Genomic DNA, 26,683 nt, shown 5'->3' with positions numbered 1-26,683 from the left:
AATAATGATTTTTGTTTTATGCAAAGTAACCATATTTGCATAGATTTGCTATAATTGCAAAACTCTAAAAAAAACCCCACACATTTTGCTTGTACTTGGGGAAGGGCAATGAGCCTGACAGGGCTCTCTTTCTTAACCAATGGAAATCAGACCCTGGAGTCTGCACACCCAGGCTGGTCATTGAACCCTCTTGCACAGGAGTATAAATGGCTTCCTGTTCCAGTTCCTTCCTTGAGCAACACGAGCTTCCTGGTCTTTAGTGTCTTCCTGAATCCTTTGCTCGTGAGTTCCAACTTCTGGCTTCATCCCTTGACTCCAGTCTCCAGGAACAACACTTTGTTCCCAGCTCATCTCAAACTATAGCTGCCTGCAGCTCATCCCAGACTCCGTTCTGTGTCCAGGATGTTTTAACTTTGCATCACATTTACATTTTACACCACTTCATTAGATTTTATTTTATTTATTTATTTATATCCAGCCCTTCCTCCCAGGACTCCAGGGTGGCAATCAAAAACACTAAAAGCGCTCTAAAACAGTTGTTCCGAAAGCAGGTTTTATTATTATTATTATTACTTATGAAATGTATCTTCCATTCTTCCACCTGAAGGAGCCCAGGGCAGCAAACATATTTACAACACATTTTAACAACCAGCATTCGAAAAACAATTAACATTCTGAAAACAGTTGCAAACAAAAGCATTCTTCCCTCTCGTGATCTCCAGGTTGCCAGGAACATTCTCCTTCAGCCATCAAATGCCTGGGTAAACAGGAATGTCTTCAAATTCCTCCTAAAAGTCAGTAATGATGGAGACAGGGGACCTCGCCAGAGAGGGCGTTCCAAAAACCGGAAGCCGCTACTGAGAAGGCCTTGTCATTGGTCAGTGCCAACCGGGCAGCTGCTGGTGGTGGCACCACCACCAAAGCCTCACCTGATTTGGCAATTTTTTTTTAAGGAGGACTAAACTTGCACTGGTCCCCAGTGTCCACTTACTCCTGAATGAACTCAGGCTCTCTGGACCTCCGATGCAAGGAGACGGGGGAAAGAGGCCACCTTGCCATGGGAAATTCCTCATGTGAATCCATCCTGACTTGCACTCTATTTCCAACAGGTTCCAGCAGATGAATTCCTGTGCATTGGGTTCCAAGTGACAGAAATATTCCGCGTCGGAATGCCGAGCCCAGGAACCTTCACTGTGTATGAATATCACACTCCTGGTAAGGAGACTGCTCTTTTAAGGGACGGGCCGTAGCTCTAAGGTAGAGCACATGGTTTGGGTGCAGAAGGTCCAAAGTATGGTGTGGGGAAAGGGGATGTGGTCCATTGGGGAGAATGGGGCATTGCCCCACCAACCTCAGTCTGCCTTCAGCCAGTCCACCGCCTGCCTGCCTTCCTACTTACAACTAGTGCAAGGGGCAGCGCTGCCTATCAGCTTCCTCTTTAGTCTCATTGTTACCTCTTGTAGAACTCAGCAGGGAGGAGGAAAATGGGGACAAAACTTGCCTTGGTTGGCTCAACCTATAATTGCCTTTGGCTCCACCTACTTTTGGCCTTATTGCCTTCCACCCCACCTGTCCCGATGGGTATTAGCCACAACTAACCTGGGGAGAGTTCCTGGGGTGCATTTGCCCCTCCAAGACCTGAGGTTCTCCACTCCTCCTCCAAGCAAAAGCTCTTGGGGACCAAATTTCCCACTACGGTCATTGCATGAATGCAATTCACTTGCACTTTTTGTTCTTGTTACGTAAATAGTAGCCGCGAAGAAGCCTGAGCAGCCTTAGAACTGTGGGAGGGAAAGGAAGGAGGGCATGTAATGCTTTCCCTCCCTCCCTGCCATGATCCTGACAAAAATCTCCTCTCTGAAGCTGTTTGCATTTCCAGGGAAATGTCCTTCGGCGACAAGAGAAGCTTCTCCTGAAAGGCAAACAGTAGCTTTGGGGAGGTGGTTTTGTTTTTGCAGAGACTGTGGCAGGGAGTTAAACTCCCCCTGGCCACCCCACACCATCCCAGAGCTGCTGGGGCTTTGTAGCAGCAGCTACAGTTTACATAACAAATTACATGGACGTTAATTGCAGCACAGTTTGGTCTTCATATTTTGGGAACTCCAAATTCTTGGCTTGTCTCTCAATAGCATTCTGCACCCGCTTTGCATTCTTGTGTGTAACCCCGATGTAGACAACTCCCACTCCCTGGCTTTCTGAAAATGACCTCTGCTTCCCCACAGATAAAGAGTGCACTATATTTTACAATCCTTATGGAGAAGACTCTCTTGTAAGACTCTGTGAAGGGGTGGAGTGCAAATGTATGGAAGGTAAACATGCATATACGTAAGTAAATCCCCCCCCCCAAGTTCAATGGGGCTTACTTCCCATGATGCTTACTTAGAATCCCAGCCAGTGTTTTAAATTGCTAATGTGTTATGGGATCATGAAGTGTGACTTATTGCTTTGAGAAGGTATGAAAGTGTTCATAAAGTGCTGCTAAAAGGAGCTCTTGAGGAGATCTGCAACAAAATGTTGCCGTGTGAGTGCTCCTGTTTACTGTGCCAGCCAGCCAGCCATGCCCACCTCCACATCACTCCATTCCATTCCTCCTCCCACAATAGTCAGCATTCCATGGATGCTGAGCTTGCTCAGTCGCCATTGGGCTGTTTTTGGAGCTCCCCCCACGCTGTAGGGGAAATCTGCTTCCAGCTGAAATGGAGCAACAGAAAGGGGGTAGAGGATGTGGGAACCAGGCAAAATGTTTCTGTTGGTGCTGATGTTCTGTTTCCTCTCCAAAACACAGCGGAATGTGGGCGCATGCAGACCAGACTAGATCAGTCCATACGTTTCAATTCTCGGAAGGAAGCAGCTTGCCAAAACAATATTGCATATGGTAAGAGTTTGGTACATTTTGTTTGTTTACATAGAGCATTTAGTCCCTGCCTTTTAGCCAAAAAGGCTCTGAGAGTATTAAGATGGTCCTTGCCCTCAGGCTCCTGATCTAAAAAGACAAGTGAGGAAAAAGAAGTGGGAGGGTGGAGGAAAACATGGGCCTTCCGCCTTCTTTTACTCAGAGGATGAGTCTCAAGTGACATTTCCAGCCCTTCCGCCTTGTAAGAACTGGTATTTGCAGAAATGCAGAAAAGCCCTTTATGAACCACGCAGCCAGCTCCTCCAAGGAGATGGAGCCAACTACAGTACAGGCCTTGCCAGCCTTCTTCAGGCTTTAGATGGCTTCAGCACTCTGCTGAGACAACATTGCCTTTGTGGCTGCAATATGAGGGAGAGCTCCAGCCAGCAGGGCCCACTGGAAGCTGTCCATGGTCCTGACTTCCCTGACTTCTGCTTAAAAAGACCTGACCTGTCTTGGCCTAGCCAGAAGAGATTGGATCTGACTGTGTCCACTTCCCCTGTGCACTTCGAACCCCTCAGTATATCCTGCACCCAGGAGGCAGTGTCGCATTCTAGATAGCAGGGTCCAGTTCAGCAGGACCTAGGAGAACTCCTAGGCTGATCTAGCAAGGCCCACAGTTCAGGTGAACCGTTATATCTCTCAGGTAGGGTCTAATAATTGTCAGCCTTCCTTTGAATGTAGATGGAAGGAATGCAAATGAGTAGCCCTGTGTTGTGGAGCTGGCCTCAATGGGTTGTATCTAATGTTAGTTCAACTCAGAGTAGAGCCATAGACAGCTTCAGCTATGGGGCAGTATATAACTGTAATAAATAAATAATAGTAATGGACATGACTAACTTAGGTCTATTTCCAGTGGGTCTACTCTGAGTAGGGATGGAGGAGAAATCCAATTCAGCTCTCATATAAAGAAGCCAAATTTAACACATTTATACTTTCTGAAACAATATGAGAACTAAAAGCCATCCTTCAAAATTCACACTTATCTGAAGGTTGCAATGCAGTTATCCAATCAAGCAATGCTTGCAAAAATGCACTTGGTGTGGGGCTGCCCTTGGCCCTGGTTCAGAAGCTCCAGCTGGTGCAAAATACAGTGGCCAGAATGCTGATGGGAGCATGTGGCTGACAACATGTGACATCTCTTTTAAAACATCTGCACTGGCTGCCCATCTGCTACTGAGCCAGGTTGAAGGTCCTTGTATTAATTTATGAAGCCCTGAACAACTGAGGTCCAGGGTATCTTAGGGACCGCCTGAACCCTTATGTTCCAGCTCAATCACTGAGATCATCTGCAGGAGTGGCTCTGGCTGCCCCCTAAGTTGGCGAGGCTCATTTAACATTGACACAGAATGAAGCCTTCAATTCATGGGCCTAGTTCTCCAGAATGCTCTGCCAACAGAGATTCAGCAGGCGCCTTCTGTTTCAACTTTTAAGCACCTGCTGAAAACCTTTCTGTTTCGCCAGGCTTATGCAGGCAATTAAAGAAGATGCTTTTTTCGCAACAGTTGACTTTTGTTTTTAATATATTTTTTAATGTTTTTTCTTCTATGGTGGTTGTGTTAAACATGTTGCAAACGGTATGCAAATATTTATAATATATATATAATGATATAAATATTTGCATACCGTTTGCAACATGTTTAACACAACCACCACCACCATAGAAGAAAAAACATTTCAAAAAATATATAAAGTGAATGTATTAGTAAAAATGACATACAAAAATGCATTGTATTAGGAGAAATTGCTTGCAAAAATATATACAATAGTCAAAACTGCCAGTAAAAATGTGGAGGTCTGCACTAAAATGCTGAAGAATTTTCATGAGGATTATTTTTATTTTTAAAAAATCCCAAATTTTTATTTAGTATTTATTTAGAATACCTCTGTCCTGGTTTATAGCACCTAGAGCAGCCTCTCCCAACCAGTGTGCCTCCAGATGTTGTTGGACCACAATTCCCATCTTTCCTGACCATTGGCAATGCTGGCTGAGGCTGATGGGAGTTGTGGTCCAGCAACATCTGGAGGCACAGTGGTTGGGAAAGGCTGGCCTAGAGGCTCCCAAAGCAAATTACAAAAGATTCCCACAGCAAAAATTTTGTTCAGCTTTGGCTGAGGAGCATAAATAACACGGTATCCTAATGCCTGGTCTTTCCAAAAGACAACACAGTGAGTGCTATAGATCGGCCTCCTTGGGGAGACAATTCCATCCAAGTGTTACCTGTCATTGCCAATGTCTTAAGATGTGATGGTGGTAGATTTTACGTCAGTGCCAGAGGAATTGATCACAGGCAGGGCTTGGGGACTGGCAACAGTAACCAGCCACCTCTGCTCAAAGAAAAAGCCTCCTGCTGCCCCCTGACTTTAAGTGAAGGCACTTGAGAATGGACCTTTGTCCAACACGGTTGTTGTATTTCGTATCTTTATTATTTCTTCACTCTAGTGTATAAAGTGAACATCCTGTCCTCCAAGGCAGAAGGAAGCTTTGTCAAATACGCCGCCACTGTCCTGGACCTCTATAAACGAGGTGAGAGCATTGATTATCTTGACCTGAAATGATTCCATTCAGATCCAACAGGGGTGGTGGCCTAGTGGCCTTCTGGGTTGTTGTTGCTGTTTAAATTTGTTTGTTGCCTGTCCTGCACCAGCAGTTCCCAGGGTGGGTTACAACAGTTTAAAATTCAATATTAGATAGTTAAAACAAATTACGGTTGCTGGAATAGGGTGGGTCTCGAAAATACATATCGGAGAGTTGTTAAGAGACCTCTATTCTCCTTACAGAGCGACAATTCCCAGAGTTTTCTGGGAAGAAGGACTGACTGTTAAACCACTCTGAGAATTGTAGATCTCTGAAGGGGGAAAGGGAGTCTCCTAACAGCTCTTAGCGCCCTTCACAAACTGCACTTCCCAGGAGTCTTTGTGGGAAGCCATGACTCTTTAAAGTGGAATAATAGTGGAATAAATGTCTGGTGTGGATGTGGTCTTCGTCTGTTCTTGAGGTTAAACGCACCCAGCCCCTTCCTTCTTTCTTCAGTGGATCTTTGTTGCCTTCATCTTGGCACCTTCCATTTTCTCAATATCTTGCATTATGTCTGTGAGAGTTATTACATTTATACCCTACCTCTCCCAGCAAGGAGTTCAAGGCAACAGGCTTACTCCCATTTTATCCTCTCAACAACCCTGACTTTGTCAAGTCTCTATGTATGAGCCAATCAGCATGAAAAGGGAGCATGCTAGCCACTGAGAAGAGTCCTTGTCCTTTTGTGCTGATTGGAGCCAATCAGAGTGAAAGGAGGTGAGTCAGCCACTGAGAAGACTCTTCTCAGTAGCTAACACACAGCCTCCCATTTCATGCTGATTGGCTGCTAGGGATGCTTCTTGTAGTGGAGTGTGGACTTGTGAGATGACAGGGACAGCAAGAGAGGTGATCGAAAATGAAAAAGGGGGCCTGGCTGTGAGGGGGTGTGGCATGACTATCACTTCTGAATTTGCCACTACTCTACTGCCCCCCATTTTTTCCTGTTTTTTCCCCCTCTGGCCTTCACATCTCTAGACTGGACCTGGTGACCTTTTGGCTTCTTTTAACCTCATTCAATTTTTACTGCAGGGGTAGCTTTTGCTCAGAGGAACTCAGAAGTCATCTTTATTAAAAAGAATTCATGCGCTGACATTCAGCTTAATCCAGGAGAGGATTACCTGATCATGGGGAAAGAGGCCTTGAAGATAGGAGATGGTGCCAATTCCAAGTAAGCAACCGGGGATCCGCAGTGGTCCTTTTAAACAGTGCACAGGCACGGTTTGTGAAGAATACGTTTGGGGCTTTTTAGTTTGGAGAAAAGGTGAGTCAGAGGTGAGATGGTCAACGTGTATAAAATTATGCTTGGTGAGGAGAAAATAGAGAGAAGTTTTTCTCCATCTCTTATACTCGGGGACATCCTATGAAAATGAACGTTGGAGGATTCAGGACAGACAAAAGAAAGGACTTCTTCACGCAACACATAGTTAAGCTGTGGAATTTGCTCCCACAAGACACAGTGATGGCTACCAACTTGGACAGCTTTCTACCTTCACTGAGGCAGGATGCTTCTGAATGCTAGTTGCTGGAAAACAGAGGAGGGTTTCCACGTTTCCATACACTCTTCAAGGGCAGCCCCATGTAAGGCACATTGCAGTAGTCTAATCTGGAAAAGATCAAGACATGCATCACTAGCCATATCCATTAAATGTTCATCTAATGCAGCCTTTCCCAATCAGTGTGCCTCCAGATGTTGTTGGACCACAATTCCCATCTTTCCTGACCATTGGCAATGAAGCTGAGGCTGATGGGAGTTGTGGTCCAACAACATCTGGAGGCACACTGGTTGGGAAAGGCTGATCTAATGGTTTGCTTTCCTTCTGTTCTTTTACTTTAAAAAATGGCATTTTCCTTCTCTCTTTGTAGATACCAGTATCCTTTAGATGCCATGACTTGGATTGAGTGGTGGCCTTCCGATTCATCTTGTGCTTTGTGCCAGGACTTTGTTGAATCAATGGAGGAATTTGCAGAAGATCTCTTTATCAATGGCTGTTAAGCTCCTGGAGAACTTCTCTGGACAAACTCATCAAAAGTGTATTTTCTATGGTTCTTCTCAACCTTCTATCTTTGGGGCAGAAAATGCTTGTGAATTCTAGCTTTTTGTGTATATGTTAGCTTGATATAAGATGGAGAAAGACCTTGGAACAAATGAGTTGAAACTGAGAAAATCAAGAAAGGAAGAATGGAGAGTAAAGGTGTTGCATGAACCCTGTGTAGTACTGGGGTGTGTTGGAAACACGTAATATTTGCCATTGACCAACAGGGAGTTTATAGGGCTGATTACCCTAAATCAAGAACCCATCTATATTCAAATCTTGCCATTCTGCACTCAAATAAAAGATCTCACCTTTCATATTTTGCATTTCATTTTTTGCTAGAACTAAACAGAGCAATAGAGTGAGCTGTTGTTGGGGTTTAGGAAATAAACAGGACTTAAGTGATCATGACTAACTGGATCCCTTGATTTCAATGGATGTAAGTTCAATAAACTTAAATCAGGATCTGATTCTGTAGGCAAGGATGAGGAACTTGGCCCTCCAGATTCCACATCCCATCACCAAAGCCAGCATAGCTGATGATCAGGGACTTGAAAGGCTGCCACACAGAGGAGGGCCAGGATTTCTTCTCAATCATCACAGAATGCAGGACACAGAGTAATGGGCTCAAGCTACAGGAAGACAGATTTTGGCTGAACATCAGGAAAAACTTCCTAACTGTTGGAGCAATACGACAATGGGACCAATGACCTAGGAGGTGGTGGACTCTCCAACATTGGAAGCATTCAAGAAGCAGGTGGACAGCCACCCGTCGGGCATGCTTCAATTTGGATTCCTGCTTTGAGCAAGAGGTTGGACTCGATGACCTTATAGGCCCCTTCCAACTCTACGATTCTACAGCTTATGGGAGATGGAGTCCAACACCATTTGGAGGGCCACAGGCTCTCCACTGTATGTTCTTGAAGCTACTGATGCTACATCAAAAGAACATAAGAAAGCCTGCTGGATCAGGCCAGTGGCCCATCTAGTCCAGCCTCCTGTTCTCACAGTGGCCAACCACAATGGGAAGCCACAAGCAGGACCTGAGCGCAAGAGCACTCTCCCCTCCTGCGATTTCCAGCAACTGATATTCAGAAGCATCCTGCCTCTGATAGTGGAGGCAGAGCATAGCCATCAGGGTTAGTAGCCACTGATAGCCTTATCCTCCATGAGTTTGACTACTCCTCTTTCAGAGCCATCCAAGGGCCGATAACATGGGAAGCAGCAGCATGAAGCCCATTTCATTGCTCCAAGCTTATTTGTTCAGAATTATTTCTACAGAAGCAATGAAGGTTGGAATGACTGTTGTCCCCAAGCTCATAAAACCAGTCCCTGAAGGCTAACATGCTGTAAGCCATCTCTCTCTCTGTGTGTGCATTTTAATAGGCTTTTAAAGCAAGATAACCCCTCTGGAGATGAATTGGTTTCCTACCTAGCTTTGTGTAACTAGAAATAGCCGCAGTGGACTATTAAATGGCTGGCCGCATCCCATTGGGCATTGGAAGCAGAAAACACCATGCACTGTGAGGTCTGACCAGGAAACTTTTTTCCTCTAAAGGAGCAAACTGTTATCTGCTTGTGGCAGCTCTGCTGCATCAACGTGTAAGGGCTGTAGCTCAGTGGCAGACCGCCTACCTTGCAGGCGGATGATCCCAGGTTCAATTCCCGGCATCTCCAGGTAAGGCTGGGAGACAGCCGTGCCTGAAACCCTGGACAGCCACTGCCAGTCAGTGTAGACAGTACTGAGCTAGATACACCAATGGTCTGTTTCAGTGCAGCACAGCTTCCTATGTTTCTATGATTGCTTGTGTGTGCCTGCTACATACAGCCCGGCAGGTTTCATAGAACAGTAGAGTTGAAAAATGCCTATAAGGCCATAGAGTCCAACCCCCCGTTTGATGCAGGAATCCAACTTTGAGCATCCCTGACAGGTGCCTGTCCAGCTGCCTCTTGAATGTCTCTAGGGTCAGAGAGCCCACTGCCTCCCTAGGCTGTTGACTCCATTCTCATACCGCTCCAACAGTTAGGAAGTTTTTCCTGATGTTCAGCTGAAGTGGGATTAGGATTGCAGCCTTGAATCATAGAATAGTAGAGCTGGAAGGGGCCTATAAGGCCATTGAGTCTAACCCCCTGCTCAATGCAGGAATCCAAATTAAAGCATACCTGACAGGTGGCTGCCCAGCTGCCTCTTGAAGGCCTCCAGTGTTGGAGAACCCACCACCTCCCTAGGTCATTGCTTCCATTGTCACGCCGCTCAATCAGTTAGGATGTTTTTCCTGATGTTCAGCCAAAATCTGGCTTCCTGCAACTTGAGTCCATTACTCTGTGTCCTGCACTCTGGGATGATTGAGAAGAGATCCTGACCTTCTTCTGTGTGACAACCTTTCAAGCACTTGAAGGGTGTGATCATATATCTCTGAAGTCTTCTCTTCTCAAGGCTAAACACATCCAGTTCTTTCAGTCTCTCCTCACAGGGCTTTGTTTCCAGTCCCCTGATCATCCTCGTTACCCTCCCCTGGACCAGTTTGATTGCTTTGGGCTTGCCTCCTCCCAGCCACCCTCCACAAGGTGAGTAATAGTGCTGCGTTGCGTTTTCCCATTATTTCTTTATTGTATCAATATATGAATCACCTTTCATATAAACCCCAGCTTGCTTTACAATCATGCACTTGAAAAATAACTAAAAACAGGTTTAAAACAAATGTAAAAACAGGCAAAGATAGCTTTTAAAACAGCACAAACACCCAAGACCTTATTTCCACCACCCCAATCTAATTGGAAAAGTTTGAAGAGAGACTCATCACATAAGTGTGAAGCACATACCTTTTGATGTTAAACTTTGTAACTATTAAAATGGAAATGGACTGCCTTCAAGTCGATTCCGACTTATGGCGACCCTATGAATAGTGTTTTCATGGTAAGCCGCATTCAGAGGGGGTTTACCATTGCCTCCCTCCGAGGCTGAGAGGCAGTGACTAGCCCAAGGTCACCCAGTGAGCTTCATGGCTGTGTCAGGATTTGAACCCTGGTCTCCCAGGTCACAGTCCAACACCTTAACCACTACGCCACACTGGCTCTCGGCCATAACTATTAAAGAAGTCATTTAACATATTTCCACTTGACGAGGTATCACGGTTGCCTTTTCAGGCTTAAGTCTGGTCTTCAAAAGGCTAAAATAGCATCAGAGTTGAGTGGGAGGTATTACAGATTGCCAGCATATTGGTTGGATCCAACTGTGTTCTACTCTAGAGTAGACCCATTGAAATGAATGGATCTTAGTCATGGTCGTCGTTTCCAATAGGTCTGCTCTGAATTGGACTAGCATTGGATGCAATGTTGTGTATGCTCCTGTATGGCACTTCAGATCCTGTGTAAATTCACTATGGGAAATTGAGTTAACTTTATTTATTTATTACATTTGTATACCGTCCCATAGCCAAAGCTCTCTGGGCAGTTTACAACTATTAAAACATAAAAACAAATATACAAATTTAAAAACACATATTTAAAAGCCAATTAAAGCACAGCAAGGAGTGTCATCCGGGTAATCTGAATATATACAGCCCTAGGTTTCCAGGCTACATGGATACAATATTTCCTATGTTGCTCAAGCCGATCAAAGGTACTTACAATTAGGGATGGGATCTGTTGGCAAATGCTGGTTCGAAAGCATTCCGTCGAACAAGCTAGTATCAAGTCGAGTTTGTTCTTTGTCTGCTAGCTTGCTGCTTTTACCAAGCCATTTTTCCTCTCACCAAAAAATACTGATATTTAATATCAATATTTGGAAAGCAAATATAGATAAATAAAATAGCAATAAAATTATTGTAGTTGATATTTTAGAGGCAGATTTTTTTTACACAAAATCTCTTGTCGAAAATAGCAGCGGGAAATTGCTGCATAAAAATCTGATACGCAATAACAGAGAATAACCGAATTAATAGAAAATTTGGTACAAAATCTGAATTGGGTGGCACTCTAGCACATCCTGCTTACAAGGGCAATAGCTACAGTGTATGCATATAAAGGTATATATTAATGAAAATAACATACCCAAATGCATTAGGGAAAATATGCTCTGCAAAAAATTCTACTTTAGGGGAAATTGCATATAAAAAAAGATTTTTTTAAAAGTTCACAAACTGAATGGGGAGAACTGAATTTGAGATTGGGGGAAAATGAAACACTGAAATGGAAATCTGCCCATTCCTGGCTAGGAGGACAGAGTGCTTTGATTTATGTTAATTGCACAAACCTAAATTCCCAGTGTGTGCTTGAATCTTGCCTGCAAAATAATATCAGTCTGGAGGGCCCTAAATAATTTGGTGAAGCATCTCCCCAATGTCGCCACCCTGAATGCCGCCCCTTTTGAAAGAGAGATGGAAAGACAAAATGACTGAACTGCATTGTGAAACGAAAGCTAAGTTTTTGGTACTTTCCACTGTTGACCTATTTCCTCTGGTAAATCACCTCGGCCCACTCATTGATGAGTTCAGATAATAACTTTAAAAAACAGGATGTGGCTGGCACAGAAATAGAGGCTCGAGGTGTCTTGACTCCTTGCCCAACAAGCAGGCTGTAGTGCCATGCAGAGGCGTGGTTTTTTTTGCAACTCGGGCTCATCTTGCAATTAAAAGATAAAAGATTTATCTTTGGGGAAGGGCCGTACCTCAGTGGCAGAGCATCTGCTTTGCATGCAGAAGTCCCAGGTTCAGTCCCCAGTACCTCCAGGGTGGGCTGGGAGAGACTTCTGGTCTGAAAACCTGGAGAGCTGCTGCCAATTAGTGTAGACACTACTGAGCTAGATGAGCCAATGGTCTGGCTCAGTATAAGGCAATGTCCTACAGAACCCACATTATTTAGAGGAGGTCAGCAAGTGCAGTTGGGCACTACCCATCAAACGACACAGAGCTGCTCAGCTATGGACTCTGGCTTTTGGTGGTGCTTGGCAAACCACACCTGGAGCAGTGTGGTGTAGTGTGTAAAGTGTCAGACTAGGACCTAGGAGACCAGGGTAAAAATCCCCACTCGGGTGAAGCCTACTGAGTGACCTTGGGCCAGTCACTGACTCTCAGCCTAACCTACCTCAAGGGGTTGTTGTGCGGATAAATGTGGGGTGGGGTGGGGAAAGGACTATGTATACCACCTTGAGCTCCTTGGAGGAAGGGTGGGATATAAATGTAGTTAGGATTTTAATGTAATTTCCTTTTTTAATTGTATCCAAGTAGATTTTATTCAGAGTAGATCCATAAAAATTAAATTGTTAGTTATACATACTGATTTCAATGGGTCTACTCTACTCTGAGTAGGCCTAACTTGGAGTACAACCTCTGTTTCTTCTTTTTGAACAGTTCCACACTGGTAATAAAAGCAAGAGGTTTATCAAACCCTATATGGGGCATCTTATAAAGGCTGATGAGCTGTGTTTTTTGTCTGGAGCAATGAGGGGTGTAGCCGTCCAGAGTGTCAAGGGGTCTTAGACGCCTTACTTTGTTGGGAACAGGGTCTCTATGTCTCCAGCATCCTATGAGCCAATCAGCATGAAAGGGGAGTGTGTTGGCCACTGAGAAGAGTCTTCTAAAGTGTTTTCTTATCCTTTCCTGCTGATTGGAGCCCGAGTGAAAGGAGGTGAGATAGCCACTGAGAAGACTCTTCTCAGTAGCTACCACTCTCCCCTTTCATACTCATTGGCTTCTAGGGGCGTCTGTTGTTGTGGGAGAAGACTTAATCAGGATCTCAGCCCAGCGGGGGGGGGGAAAGGATGGGATGTGGTATGGCTGTGACTATCATGAAGGGACTCTGCACTTCTGAATTTGCCACTACATTACTGGGAGCAACCCTCCACTACTGGTGCCCTCCAGATGTTGCAAAGTCCCACCATCCATGACTGTTGGCTGTTCTTGCTGGGGCAGATGGGAGTCCAAGAACATGTGCAGGGCCACAAGTTCCCCGTCCTTGCTCCAGATCTCGCCTCCTGGTTTGTCTCTTGGTCCTGACTGGGGTGGTCAGTGACTCCTGACACTGTGGACAGCAGGATGATGGATTAGATCAAGGAAGGGGAATCTTCTTCAGCCTGGGGGCTGCATTCCCTTTTGGGTGACTTTCCAGGGGGGCACACGCTACTGGTGGGCAGTGCCAAAGGCAAAAGTGGGTGGAGCAAAGAATGCAAATGCTACCTTTGTACAGTAGGCTTCTCACACTTCCCTCTGTATCCTCCATCCAGGCAAGCAAGAGGCATCCTCACAGTTTATTACATTTCTATCCCACCTTTCCTCATAGAATCATAGAGTTGGAAGGGGCCTGTAAGGCCATCCAGTCCAACCCACTGCAAAGTGAAGGGATCCAAATTAAAGCAGACCCAACAGGTGCCTGTCCAGCTGCCTCTCGAATGTCTCCAGGGTTGCAAAGCCCACCATCTCCCTAGGTCATTGGTTCCATTGTTGTACCGCTGTAACAGGTCGGAAGCTTTTCCTGATGTTAAGTTGAAATCTGGCTTCTTGTAACTTGAGCCGATTATTCCTTGTTCTGCATTCTGGGACAATCGAGAAGAGATTCTGGTTGTCCTCTGTGTGGCAGCCTTTCAAGCACTTGAAGAGTACTGTCCTATATCCCCTCAGTCTTCTCAAGGCTAAACATGCCCAGTTCTTTCAGTCTCTCCTCATACTGCTTTTTGTTTCCAGTCCCCTGATCATCCTCGTTGCCCTCCAAGGAACTCATACAGACATCATTCTCCTGCTCCTGATTTTATCCTCACAACAACCCTACGAAGTAGGTTAGGCTGAGAGACAGCGACTGGTCCAACGTCACCCAATGAGCTTCATAGCCAAGCGGGTTCAAGGACGCATTCCACCTAGGCAAAAACACAGAGTGTACAGAGCAGAGCTAGTAGGGGGTGTGGCTGGGAAGGGCATACAGCCTGGGGAGAATCCCAAGGGCCAAACAGAGAGGCCTGGAGGGCCATATTCAGTCTGAGGTTCTCCACACCTGGATTCATCTTATCCAGCAGACCTCATTTTCTCCTTTTGTTTTTGCATTTAAAAAATTAAAACTGTAAGATCACGCTGATTGCACAAACCCCTCTACCAAACATCCCCTGTAATCAAATAGACCCTTGGTGATATCCAAGAGTATAATCCTCAGCTTCCCTTTCCTCCTCCACGTCCCCCTCCCCCCCAGTTAAAGGGCCATGAACTCACAGCCAGTATCGGCAACTTCTGAAGCACACCTGCTCAAAAATCCTAGGAGAATCTGATCTTCCAAGTCCTTATCGCTGAAATCCCAGCAGCCTGGGATTTGGCTCCTGCCGCTCCGAGTGGATTAGCAGGCAGCTGTGCTCCGAAGGCCTTCTCAGGCCACTAAGGCAAAATAAGCCGAGATGTTTTCTGTTCTAGATAAGAGAAGTCTTGACATGTTAAAGAAAGAAGCGGGAGGAGAAAGGAACAGATGGCAAGTCATTGGAAGATCACATAAATAGATGAGTATCGACCTCTCAGTGTATATGGTGTGTTTTCGTATGAGTTGCAGGGGCCTTAACCGCTTCCTGCATCCAGGAAACATGAATACTAAAGCCTGAGAGCTGCTGTAGAGCAAGGGGCGCTGCCACGTTGGGACTTGGGGGCACACGTCAGGGCTCTCACTCTGCGGAATGAGCAAAGGACATGGAAATGGACTGCCTTCAAGTTGATCCCGACTTATGGCGACCCTATGAATAGGTGTGGAGGTTAGAGTGTTGGACTACGACCTGGGAGACCAGGGTTCGAATCCCCACACAGCCATGAAGCTCACTGGGTGACCTTGGGCCAGTCACTGCCTCTCAGCCTCAGAGGAGGGCAATGGTAAACCACCTCTGAATACCGCAGAATGAGCAAGAGGGCCCCCAAACGCCAGCAGGGCTAACTCGCTTCATTTTGAAGCATGTGAACCTCCCCTGTAAGACCATTCATCCCAGAGTCTGAAATGTCCTAACGGCAACACTCCACGTGCATTTAGACACACATGTACTAAGGCACTGGACAGTAGTGGGGGAGCTTCAGGCCTGGGGACCAGATGTGGCCCTCCAAGCTTCTCTATCTGGCCCTCAGAACTCTCCCCGGGCTATACCCCTCACTAGACCTGCTCCACACCCCAAGCTTTTTTATGTCTTGAATGTGTCCTTGAACTTTGATCATGTTGGAATAATAATAATAAATAATAATAACAATAATAATAATAATAAACATTGCGTCCTGCTCTTCCTTCCGGTAGGAATGAGATGACAGTGTGTGCAGTTAGTTACTTGAACCAGTGGGGGAAAAGTGTGGTCCTCTCACTGGCCGCCTTGTAACTTTGTTGCTTTGTTTGTTTGAGCATCTCTTCCTGCTTCTGCTCTGAACATGCTCTCTCCTTTGATCTCCCTCCTTGTTGTGAGGCGGTGTCTCTCTGAGCTCTCACTCCGAGAGATGGCTCTGGATGTTAGAAGCAAATCAACCTTCACTTTTCTTTCCCACCTTTACCTGTGGTCTTAACAGACCGATGCTTGCACCTGCTTTGCAACTCTGCTGACTTCCAATAGACAATGCCTCTAGTTTGCCTGGGTGGAGGGCACAGAGGGTATGTGAGTGTGTGTCTAGAAACTAGCCTACCGTACAAAGGTCAAAGGTACATTAATTGCTCTGTCCACTTTTGCCTCTGACCACGGCCGCCACTGGCATGTAGACCCTGGCAGGTGGCTTAGGAGGAAATGTAAAAGGTTCCCTCCCCCTCCCCTAGGGAGTGGAATCCTAAAGAACGGCAACTCATGCTCCCAATATTTTAAAGCGGCCTTTTCCGTGGTGGCCCTCTGGCTGTGGAATGCTCTCCCCAGGGAGGCGTGCCTGGTGCCTTCTTTATCCATCTTTAGGTGCCAGGCAAAGACCTTCCTTTTCATTCCAGCCTTTGGCCCTTGATGTAGGCTATTTTGGCTATTCCTTTTTTATTTGGGTTTTCAGTTTTTATATTGTATATTTTAAAATCTCTTTTATATTGCATGTTATAAATTCTGTTGTAAGCTGCCTAGAGACTACTGGGTACAAGGCGACTAACAAATGAAACAAATAATCATAATAAATCTCCAAAGGCAAATGATGCGTGGGGGGTGCATCAGCAAGTGGTGGCTGGCGCCCCTTGGGACTGGTAGGGCGGGAGGCAGAATGGCCACAGTAGGTAGAGCCACAGCCAATAACAGGCAGAGCCTGTTGTAAGTAAAGAGACAGTGGGCTGGCTGAAGGCAAACTGAGCTTGGTGGGGCGGTGCCCCACTTGCCCTAAGGGACCAGCCTCCACTGATGTCAATGGTTCTCTAGGGACAGGAAAACAGGAAGAATGCGGCCACTTCTAAGATTCAAACGATGGCATGATGGATTTTTCTAAGCACAGAAGTCGCAGCTGCTGGGCTCTTTCCTGGTGGCCCCCACATTCCAATGTCCATTCATAAATGGGAAATCTTTCAGATGGTGAGGCAGGCCCTATCTCAAAAGGAGCAAGCAACTTTCCCTTTGATTCATGCTTATCTTGTGCTTTCATGCCTTGTGTGTGTGCATGAATGTGTGGGCTTTCAGGGGGAATTTGAAGTCTGCTTGGCAATTTCCTGTTACAACAACCTCTTTAAAACTTCTTATGCTTTCTTAGTCACACACGCACACATCATGTTAAGGGCAAGATTGAGTGAAATGGATCGCTAGCAACCAGTGACAATGAGGCTGGGGAGCCTCAGGGCGAGGTAATGGGGTCTTTGGCACTGCAGAAGAAAGCGGTGCGCCTGTGTGTTTAAGTTTTTTTAAAAAAAGCTTGCCTGCTGCACATCGCTGCAGATGGCAGAGGGAAGGAGCAGCAGCGTGTCTGGCAGGGCCACCGCTGCCAGCTTATCTCCTGATAAAATCAAGCCACCCTTTGGGTACTCTCCAAGCATCTGCAAGGATGCTCCAGACCCTAAATATCTTTGCAGTCGCTGCAAGAGCTTGCTGAGGAATGCGCTGCAGACCCACTGCGGACATCGCTATTGCTCAGAGTGCCTGGCCTGGATTGTACGGTGAGAATGCCTTTTTTTTTTTTGCAGAGGAAGGAGTCATGTGACTGGAGAGGGAGAGGGAGAGAGAAGAGAAAGGGCAGTGTAAAAATTCGGCAGCAAAAGGGGAAGGCCATGACTCGGGGAGGAACAGAGGTGCAAGGGGAGAGATGCAGAGGGCAGGAGAAGCATGCTGGCTGTCAAGATACGTGGACCGGCCAGCGATTCAGAACTCTGGTCAGGCTATTTGCCCATCCGGCCCCTGTGTTGTAGGGAAGGGCCGTAGCTCAGTGGCAGAGCATCTGAAATCCTAGAGAGGTGCTGCCGGTCAGCGTAGACAGTACTGATCTAGATGGGCCAATGATCTGTTTCAGTATAAGGCTGCTTCCTTTTTTCATGATGGCTGTGCTCTGTCAGAGGCAGTACAATTCTGAATATCGATTGTGGAAAATCCCGTGTGGGGAAAATGCTGTTGCTCTCAAGTTGTGCTTGCGGGCTTCCTTCTGGGGCATCTGGTTGGCCAGTGTGAGAACAGGATGCTGGACTAGATGGGCAGGGCGGTGCCAAAGGGCAGCCAGGTTGGGCCCTGGCTGAGGGCCCCTGCAGCCCAGAGGGGCCTCTGAAGAGACCCTCCTTAGGGTATGGAGGTTGCGCTCCCCTTCCGTGACTCCCAACACTGCTGCAGATGGCAGAGAAGGAAGTCCTAGCCTGATCCAGCAGGCTCTTCTGATGTTCTTATGTTCATCTGCATTGCATGCAGAGGGTCTCAGGTTCAATCCCTGGCAGGCCCAAGCAGGACTGGGGGAGACCCTTGCCTGAAGCCCTGGAGGGCTAAACTAGGAGAAATCCATCCATTTTGTTCTTTCCATTTCTCATGTTTCCAGTCTTAAATTCAGTTCTCCGCAGTTACCCAGCAACATGCAATATATATATATATATATATATATTAAAGTCTTCATGAAAATTCATCAACACTATGCAGTGAATTTCTCCTAAAACCAGTTGTGTAGTGGCAAATTCAGAAGGGTAGGGTCTCTTCATGTTAGTCCCAGCCTTGACCCCTCCCATCTTTTTTTAAATTTTTTTGCTGCTGGGTTTAGAATGAAATCCTTGTTAATGCCTTCTCCCACAACAACAGGCATCCCTAGGAGCCCATAAGCATGAAAGGCAAGAGTGTTAGCTACTGACAAGTCTGCTCAGTGGCTGATTCACCTCCTTTCACTCTGATTAGCTCCAATCAGTACAAAAGGACACAGAAACCTGTTAGAAGACTCTTCTCAGTGGCTAATACATTCCCCTTTCATGCTGATTGGCTTGTAGGATGCTGGAGATATAGGGACCCTGCTCCCAAAAAATTAAGGGGTATAAGACCCCCCCGAGTCCCCAGACGACTACACCCCTGCCTAAAATACATATTTTTCTATGCTGTTTTGACTAGTATACTGTACACAATTTTGCAAGCAATGTCCCCTAATATAAGGCATTTTGTGTGTTGCTATCATATGCACACTTTCCCCTAATATATGCATTTTTGTACACACTGGTTGGTTGGAGCACTGCATTGCAAAATTCAGAGAAGTGCAAATTGTGAAGGATAACTAAAGAAATTGTAACTACCTTTAACTAAAGTTATCAAAGGACAGGTGGAGGAGTGCTGGTGCTGGACTACAGCTCCCAGGCGCCCCAGACAGTGTGGCAAATGGCCAGGGATGATGATGTAGTTCAGAAGATTTGGGGGCTCCTCCATAGGGTAACTTGGCCTTTGACAGATGCAAACTAAAATCCCCTGGAACCACTTGATTGACCTTTCTTTCTCTCCCCACCCCAGAAACAGTAACAACCCAGTTTGTCAGAGGTGTAAAGAGGAAGATCCGGGCACCACAAATGAAGAAAGTTTACTATCAGCAGGAAAGGTATGTGTGGTCTCTATGTATTTGGCCTTCAGCCTTTCCCAGAAAGTACATCTGCCAGGTTGGTTAGTATAATTTCCTAAGTGCTGTCAATTCACACGCACACACACACAGGAAATTAAGATCATCTGCTCAAGCTGCTTTCTTGCTCCTAAATCTGTGCATTTTATCTTTTGAATATTGTTCTGAACCTGGTATTTTAGGGGTTTTTTTTAAAGAATTTTGAATTTGAGGAGCAGGGAGCATGGAAACAGATGGTCATCATCCAACCCCATGAAATAAAATCATTTTCTGCCTTAGCATAACAGAAGGCCAATCAACAGGGGGAAACCAACCTTTACTTTACTTTATTGATTTGTTTGCAGGACCAAAGGCCAACGCAAATTAAAACAATACATATACAATACTTTAAAATCAAATGGAGACATTTAAAAGGGAAGCATTTAAGCGGGGATCTCATGTAAGAGAACTTGCCTATGTAATATCTCGAAGGGCAATGTAATTGACCCTAAGTTTTCTTGCTGCTATTACAAAAAGAGCTACTTTGTGGGTTACTTCCAAGTTATGATCTGACATTAAAAAAATGATTTTTCCATCAAGTGAATCAAGCTGAGGGATTTCTAACCATTTACTAAGAAATCTATTTCTGGGCTGAGTATAAATTGGGCAGTAGAGCAAAACGTGGGGAAGGTCTTCCGCCGAGGGTGAGCCACAGACACAATTCTTTGGTCCTTAGGGACACCGGCTAGTCGACCTTCCCTGTCCGCATTTGGTAAGGAGAAAAAACGTAGGGCTGTAAACGCCCGTCTAAGGACAAGGGGTATTGGTTGAAGGAGATAAGTAGAGCAGTGGGGGTCAAGCTTAAATCGCCAGTACCAAGGAGATACCTTTGAGTTGATGGAGGATAGCCTATCCTGGTTCATAGAGTGGAGGAATATGTATTCACGTAGAGATTTATTATTTGGCATAGCGTTGAAATCCTGCTCTAAAAGGTGGTAAGTTGATAGCAGTTTAGTTAATTTAGAGCGCCATAAGATAGAAGCAAATGGGTGGTCAAAACATAATTGTAATAATGTCCCGGGCTGGGGCCCATTGAGTGTTCTCAAAAATTTCAGAAGGGTAAAATGTATGAGAGCCATCAGTGAGGGGGAGCCCGTCTCAATTCGAGTCATCGCTGCAGAGGTTCCCACAGGGAGAGATAACAAGCGCCTGAGAAAACTATTTTGTATAGTTTCCAGGGCTGTTACGATATTATAATCCCAGCCCCATACGGCTACTCCATATAGGATTTGTGGGATCACCTTTGCTTTAAAGATCTTTAAAGTAGGGTGAATCTGACCGCCCCCGACAGAACGAGAAAATTTTAAAATTGTCCCTATTGTCTTAACCGCGTGCGATTTAATATATTGTCGGTGATATTGCCAGGAAAGGGTATCTGAAAAATAAATACCCAGGTACTTAAATTCTCGAAGTTGTTCTAACTGATGATCAGCTATATGCCAGCGATGTCCTTTGAATCTTTTCCCAAAAACTAAAACTTTGGTTTTATCATAATTAATGTTGAGTTTTTCCTTATAACAATAGGACTGTAGGGATCTCAACATCTTTCTAAGTCCAATTGGAACTAGGGAAAGAAGGACCATATCGTCGGCATAGAGAAGTGTCGGTATTTTCCTTTGGCCGATAGAGGGGGAGAAAAATTGAGGTCCGGATAAAAAAGGAATGATATCATTTAAAAACAAATTAAAGAGCAGGGGAGCTAAGAGGCATCCTTGTTTGATGCCTCTTTCCACAGGTATCGGATCAGATAGGACTCCAGAATGGGGAGCTCTAACTATAGCAAAGGTGTTAGTGTATAAAATACGAATAAGGTATGGCAAGCGGGGGTCGATGTTCAGATGATACAGTTTATGCCATAGAGCATTCCTATCGATCGAGTCGAACGCTGCGGCCAAATCTACAAATGCTACATACAGATGTCAGATAGGACCGGCGATGGACTGTTTTGCCAGGAAATGGAGTGTTAGGCAATGATCGATTGGAGAGGAGTCTTTACGGAAGCCAACTTGCTCAGGGTATAAAATCTGTTGTGTCTGTACCCAGTCTTCTAGTTTATTAAGAAGGAATTTAGCGTAAAGTTTGGATACAACGTTCAACAGGCTGATTGGACGGAAGTTAGCGGGGTTGGAGGAGTCACCCTTTTTGTAGATGGGGATGATTATGTTACATCTCCAACCGTCGGGGATAATGCCAGAGTCATTTATTCTGGTGAATAAACGAGCCAAAAAAGGGGCCCACCATTCGGGAAATTGTTTAATTGCTTCTGGTAAAAGGAAGTCCTCTCCTGGGGATTTCCCATTTTTAAGTGAATCAATTAGAGATTTAATTTCTTGGGGTGAAACTGGGGGCAATGACGGCAAGTTGGTAATATCTGACATGGGTAAAATGCTACGGGGAGACAAAATTGAGGAATAGAGGTGTAAAAAATGTGAATACCAGGTTGAGATTGGGATCAAAACTTGGTTGGAGGTGTTGCTAAGGCCAAGTCCCGACTGTACTAAAGACCAAAACTGGCGTTCTTGGTTTTCAGTAATCATCTTTGTTAATAGCTGCCAACGAGAATCGGCAAAGGCTGATTTTTTTTCCCTCAGGAGGGATCTATAAAGGGCCTTATTTGATTTAAAGGCAAAAAGGGATTGAGGGGACGGGAACTTGAGAGACAAGTGTAGAAGTTTCTTAAGCTTTTTTTTTGCTTCTCTGCATTCTTTATCAAACCAGGCGCATACGTGGGGGTTTTTTTGGATGCCATTGCTTTTGTGGGTCATATGGGGCCTAAGTAAGGATAGGACTGTTTGAAATGCCGATATGGGGTCCTGGGTTTCGTTCAGGACCTCCAGGCGGATTAGTTGGAATGTGTCGCTCTGGAATAGGAGTGCGAGAGATGCACGCCTCCTATCTGTCCAATAGATTCTTTTTTCAGTATCCACTGACTCCATTGGAGAGGGATAGTAAATTCTGGTCGTGGGAGCTCTAATTCTAAGTAAGAGAGGAAAGTGGTCACTCTCAATCCTGGGATTAACATTAAAATCAATGATGTTCTTCAGCAGCGTCTGAGAGACCAAAATGTAGTCAATCAAACTTGTACCGCGTGATGTCCGGAAAGTAAATGAGCCCATAGATAGATCGTATATAGAGCCATTTAAAATTTCCAACAGATGTGCTGAAGCAAATTCTATTAGGAAGGGGCCTTGTTTATTCGATTTTGAGTCTTGAAGGGGCTTATGTGGAAACAGGAAGTAAGTAAAAGGGTCCTGATTGGAAGTATTGGTATTAAATGGCCAGGAGTTACCTATTCTGGCATTGAAGTCTCCACATAGGAGAATTTTATCATTTGGAAACCGTGTCTCTATGTGGGAGAGGGCCTCATCTAACCTAACCCATTGATTGGATAGGTGATATGAGGGGGGTAAATAGATATTGATACATATCACTGGACCGACCCATAGTCCCTGTAGCCTTAGGGCCTGCATAAAGCTTGGAAGTGTTAGCGGGAGCTGGGTAATTACCACTGCCAAGGCAGAGGAGGCAAAGATAGTTAGGCCACCACTGGGTCGGCCGATCCTGGAATGCTTGGTCGCCAGGTTTGAGTAGGATACATATCCTGGTAAAGTCATTTTGTCTGTGTTGGTGACCCAAGTTTCCTGAAGACAGATAATCATGAAGTTATTTAGGAATTCTGTAAAGTCAGCGTCTTGGTATTTATTTTCCCAACCGCTGACGTTCCAGGAGAGGAATGAAATGGGTCATATAGAAGTGATCACATTAAAAAGAGAAGACTGTACGATACAGCCGTTCAGTGTTGATGGTCGCGAAAGAGGTGGTGCTTGTGATTCAGGAATATTCACAATTGGGGCCGAAAAGTTGTTAGAAGTAAGAGTATTTCGGGGGTTCAGAAGGGGTAGGGTCTCACAAGATCCCATTTCCTCTGGAGCCAAAAAACGCATATTTGTCCAGAACCCAGGGGGGTCAATTTTTGCATGCTTAGCCAACTGGTAAGAGAAATTTTCACAGCTAGGGTGTGCCATATCTGGGGCAGGGGGATCTTTCTCCAACTTGCCCTGAGCGGGTTTCTGGTAGGAGATCTGGGGGATCAAGGGGATATTTTCCAAATTTAACGTTGGATCGCCTATATCACAGGTGTTAGGTGCTTGTATGGGTTCTGAGGTTTTTCTAGATGTATCCTTTGTGACAGGAGTTTTAAGGCTCTCTGTGAGTTTATGAGTTAAGTCTCTTTTCTTAAGCGTAATGAGATGGATTTTCAGTTGTTCAAGGCGCTCTAATATCTCATTCTGATTTGGGCCCGGCAAAGAGTTAAAAGTTTCAATAAGTAGACTTCCGGGAAGGGTGACTTAGCCTGTGCCTGCTTTTGAGACGGGCTCCTGCCTCAAAAGAAGCTTATTCAGATATATCAGTCAGTTTTTTCTTTTTTTTTTGACTGATTAAACTTCTCCCGGGTAGGGAGAAACGAAGAGATTAACCTCAAAGCCTATTTTTGTTGGGACGACCAGATCTCATTAATTTATGGGACGAGGTCCAGCTGACGAAGGTGGGACGGATTTTTAACAGCAAGCTCTATCTGATAAAGCGAACGTTCACCTTATCTTCTAAGAGAGAACGCACTAACAGGCAAGCACCCTTCTTTCTATATTTTTCTTTTACTTGACTTAAATTGTTGCTGTTTAAAAGAGATTTGCCAGATTGATCAGTTTTTGACATCTCACTGGGGAGCCATAACTTCTCTCTGCTACGCACTAATTAATAGCTTATCTCTGTTTTTGTTGCAAAAAGCTGTCCTGGATTTGCATTCTAAAGATATACACAGAAGAGGGATTTCTATTCCAGATTTTTATTTTGAAAAATATTATACTGTTTTGAGACTACTCTCTTTTTGGTCTATTTTATTTTGACGAATCTGTTTCTTGACGATTGCCATTAATTGTTTCGATCCTGGGAACTGCATTTTGTTTACTTAACTATTGGAGAGATAAGGCTGTCTGCTCTGTTTATACTGTGATGTCACCAAGTTTGGAGTATTAACCCAATTGTTGCTGAAATAAGAAGTGGTTTTCCTATATTTTTCTTTTAAAATGGCAATTAAGAAAGTGGCTGAAAATCTGGAAATAACTATGTTTCAGAAAATAATGGATGAGATTGAGATAATGAAAATTGAATTGAGTAAAATGAAGCAGGAGATTAAAGATATAAGGGTCCCTGTGAGAGAGGTGACCCTGGAAGGGGTCCCTGTGAGAGAGGAGACCCCAGAGATTGGAACAGGGGTCCCTGTGAGAGAGGTGACCCTGGAGACTGGAATAGGGGTCCCTGTGAGAGAGGAGATCCCGGAGATTGGAACCAACGTGGAACAGGAACAAGATTTGGAGTCTATGGACTTTAGAAATAAAATCTATTGTTTGGAACTCAATGTTATCTCTGAAGAAATGAATGAAGATTCTAGAGATAAAGTTATCAATGGCATGGATAATCTTCTGGACTGGAATGATGTGATGGAGCCCAATATAGAGAAAATCTATGGAATTAACTGCAGCCATGTGACAATGGAAAAACTTTTAAGAGATGACCCAGTGTATTTTGAAAAAAAGAACAGAGATATGATTTTACAGCAGTATTTCAGCAACCTATTCAGAATGGATGGCAAGAAAATATTTGGGATAGAGGTAATCCCCATCAGACTCTTACTATATGACTATGGCTTTGACAGCAAGATTATTATGGAATACTGATAATGGAAGATTGGATATTGAAATTACTGGACTTAACAAGACTACTGAAGATGGAAGATGGAAAATGGAACTAATAGAGATAATAGAACAATGGCTACTGAAATTATTGAACCTAACAGATTCTGATGTGATGGATTAATTGAAATGTTTATTTTGACTATGGTTATGACAATAAGATTATCATAATTAGTAATGAGATGGATTAATCGATATGCTTATCTGGAAAAAAAAATTGATAGATATATTTCTTAAAGAATTGAAACCTCTCTTTGACTTTTTGTGGAAAGAATAAAGTAATGTTTATGAGATTTGATGATTAAGTAAGATAACTACTGGAGGAAAGTGATTTTATAATATGACTTAAGAGACAGGATTGTTATATATTATAGACTTATAACTGATTTGATCTTTGACAAATGGGAAGTCAATATTTTACTCTTTATTTTTTATTTTTGTTTTTTTTTTTCTTTTTTTCTTTTTGTTTAACTATTTTTGATTTTGTTTTTTGTCTTTGAATGTTTTATGATTTTGTCTTGTATGTTTTATGAAAATCTGAATAAAAATTATTGAAAAAAAAAAAAAAAAGTTTCAATAAGTAGTAACTCTTCTTCGGTGAACAGATTAGGTGGTGCCGGCGGCAAAGGGGGTGTGCTTGGAGGTGGCATTCCATTGGAAGTAGATACCAGGGATGTCGAGGCAGGGACAAAAGTAATAAGAGGGTCGGGTATCTGCAAGTAATTAGGGTGTGAAAGGGGAGAGAATCTAGTGATAATTAAAGGTTCTGGAGATGCTTTATTTTCGAAGTATCTATGGATAGTTATTCCTAAATCAACTAGTGATGGTCTAATGGAGAGAAATTTGCTAAGTACATCACAAGAGGAAAAGCGAACTAAGGCGCGTGCTTTATGGCCGTTGAAAATAAGTATTTAACATTAGATATGTCAGTTATTGATAGAGGCAATTTTGATCTGAATAAGTTACAAAATTGATGAATTCGTGCAGATTGGGGGAGTAATCCTGGAGGTTTTGGGAAGTTTTCAAATATTAGCTGTAGAGGGTCCAGAACTAAATTCCAATGGTCAGTCTTATTTGTAAGATCTCTTTTGGGTCTTAGAAGAACTTCAGCCCATGGATCTTGGGGAAGATCGATGGAAAAGTTTGCCTTCTTCTGAAAAGATGATGATGTGTTGAAGGCAGCTGGAGATAAGGAACAGTTTTCTGGGAGCGAATTATTGCATCGTTGTGGAGAGAAGGTATCAGCATTGGACAAACTCGCGGGGATGTTCCATGGCACGTTGGTACAGTGGGTAGGTTCCGGGGTTATTGCCTTAGGTACATTTTTGTTTGTTTTCCCTATAGGCTTTTTGGCTTCACTTTGCTCCAAAAGGGTGAATAACTTGTTAAAGTTCATTTTTCTGCCAGGTAGATGTTTATAATTCTTCACATTGCTG

At 44.4% G+C, this 26,683-nt stretch overlaps 2 protein-coding genes across 3 annotated transcripts in view; both read left to right on the top strand.

The window, feature by feature from the left end:
• The window catches only part of C5 (complement C5), a 72,138-nt gene extending 64,317 nt beyond the window's left edge, over positions 1 to 7,821 (top strand). For both annotated transcript variants that reach the window (XM_061603928.1, XM_061603929.1), the window contains 6 exons: positions 1,110 to 1,215; positions 2,223 to 2,309; positions 2,786 to 2,875; positions 5,337 to 5,420; positions 6,501 to 6,639; positions 7,335 to 7,821. In XM_061603928.1, coding sequence (XP_061459912.1) covers positions 1,110 to 1,215; positions 2,223 to 2,309; positions 2,786 to 2,875; positions 5,337 to 5,420; positions 6,501 to 6,639; positions 7,335 to 7,464 — 636 coding nt within the window. In that variant the 3' untranslated portion in view covers positions 7,465 to 7,821. The remainder of the gene's footprint in view (positions 1 to 1,109; positions 1,216 to 2,222; positions 2,310 to 2,785; positions 2,876 to 5,336; positions 5,421 to 6,500; positions 6,640 to 7,334) is intronic.
• TRAF1 (TNF receptor associated factor 1) overlaps positions 7,651 to 26,683 on the top strand; it is a 41,230-nt gene continuing 22,197 nt past the window's right edge. Inside the window, exons 1-4 of the mRNA XM_061604488.1 lie at positions 7,651 to 7,657; positions 9,868 to 10,072; positions 17,465 to 17,548; positions 19,353 to 19,437. Of these exons, the coding sequence (XP_061460472.1) occupies positions 7,651 to 7,657; positions 9,868 to 10,072; positions 17,465 to 17,548; positions 19,353 to 19,437 (381 nt within the window). The remainder of the gene's footprint in view (positions 7,658 to 9,867; positions 10,073 to 17,464; positions 17,549 to 19,352; positions 19,438 to 26,683) is intronic.

The sequence above is a fragment of the Rhineura floridana genome, chromosome 20 (assembly GCF_030035675.1).
Source record: "Rhineura floridana isolate rRhiFlo1 chromosome 20, rRhiFlo1.hap2, whole genome shotgun sequence".
In the NCBI taxonomy this organism is placed as follows: domain Eukaryota; kingdom Metazoa; phylum Chordata; class Lepidosauria; order Squamata; family Rhineuridae; genus Rhineura; species Rhineura floridana.
Note: the sequence above shows the minus strand (reverse complement) of the source record. Positions and strands in the feature narration are given on the sequence as shown.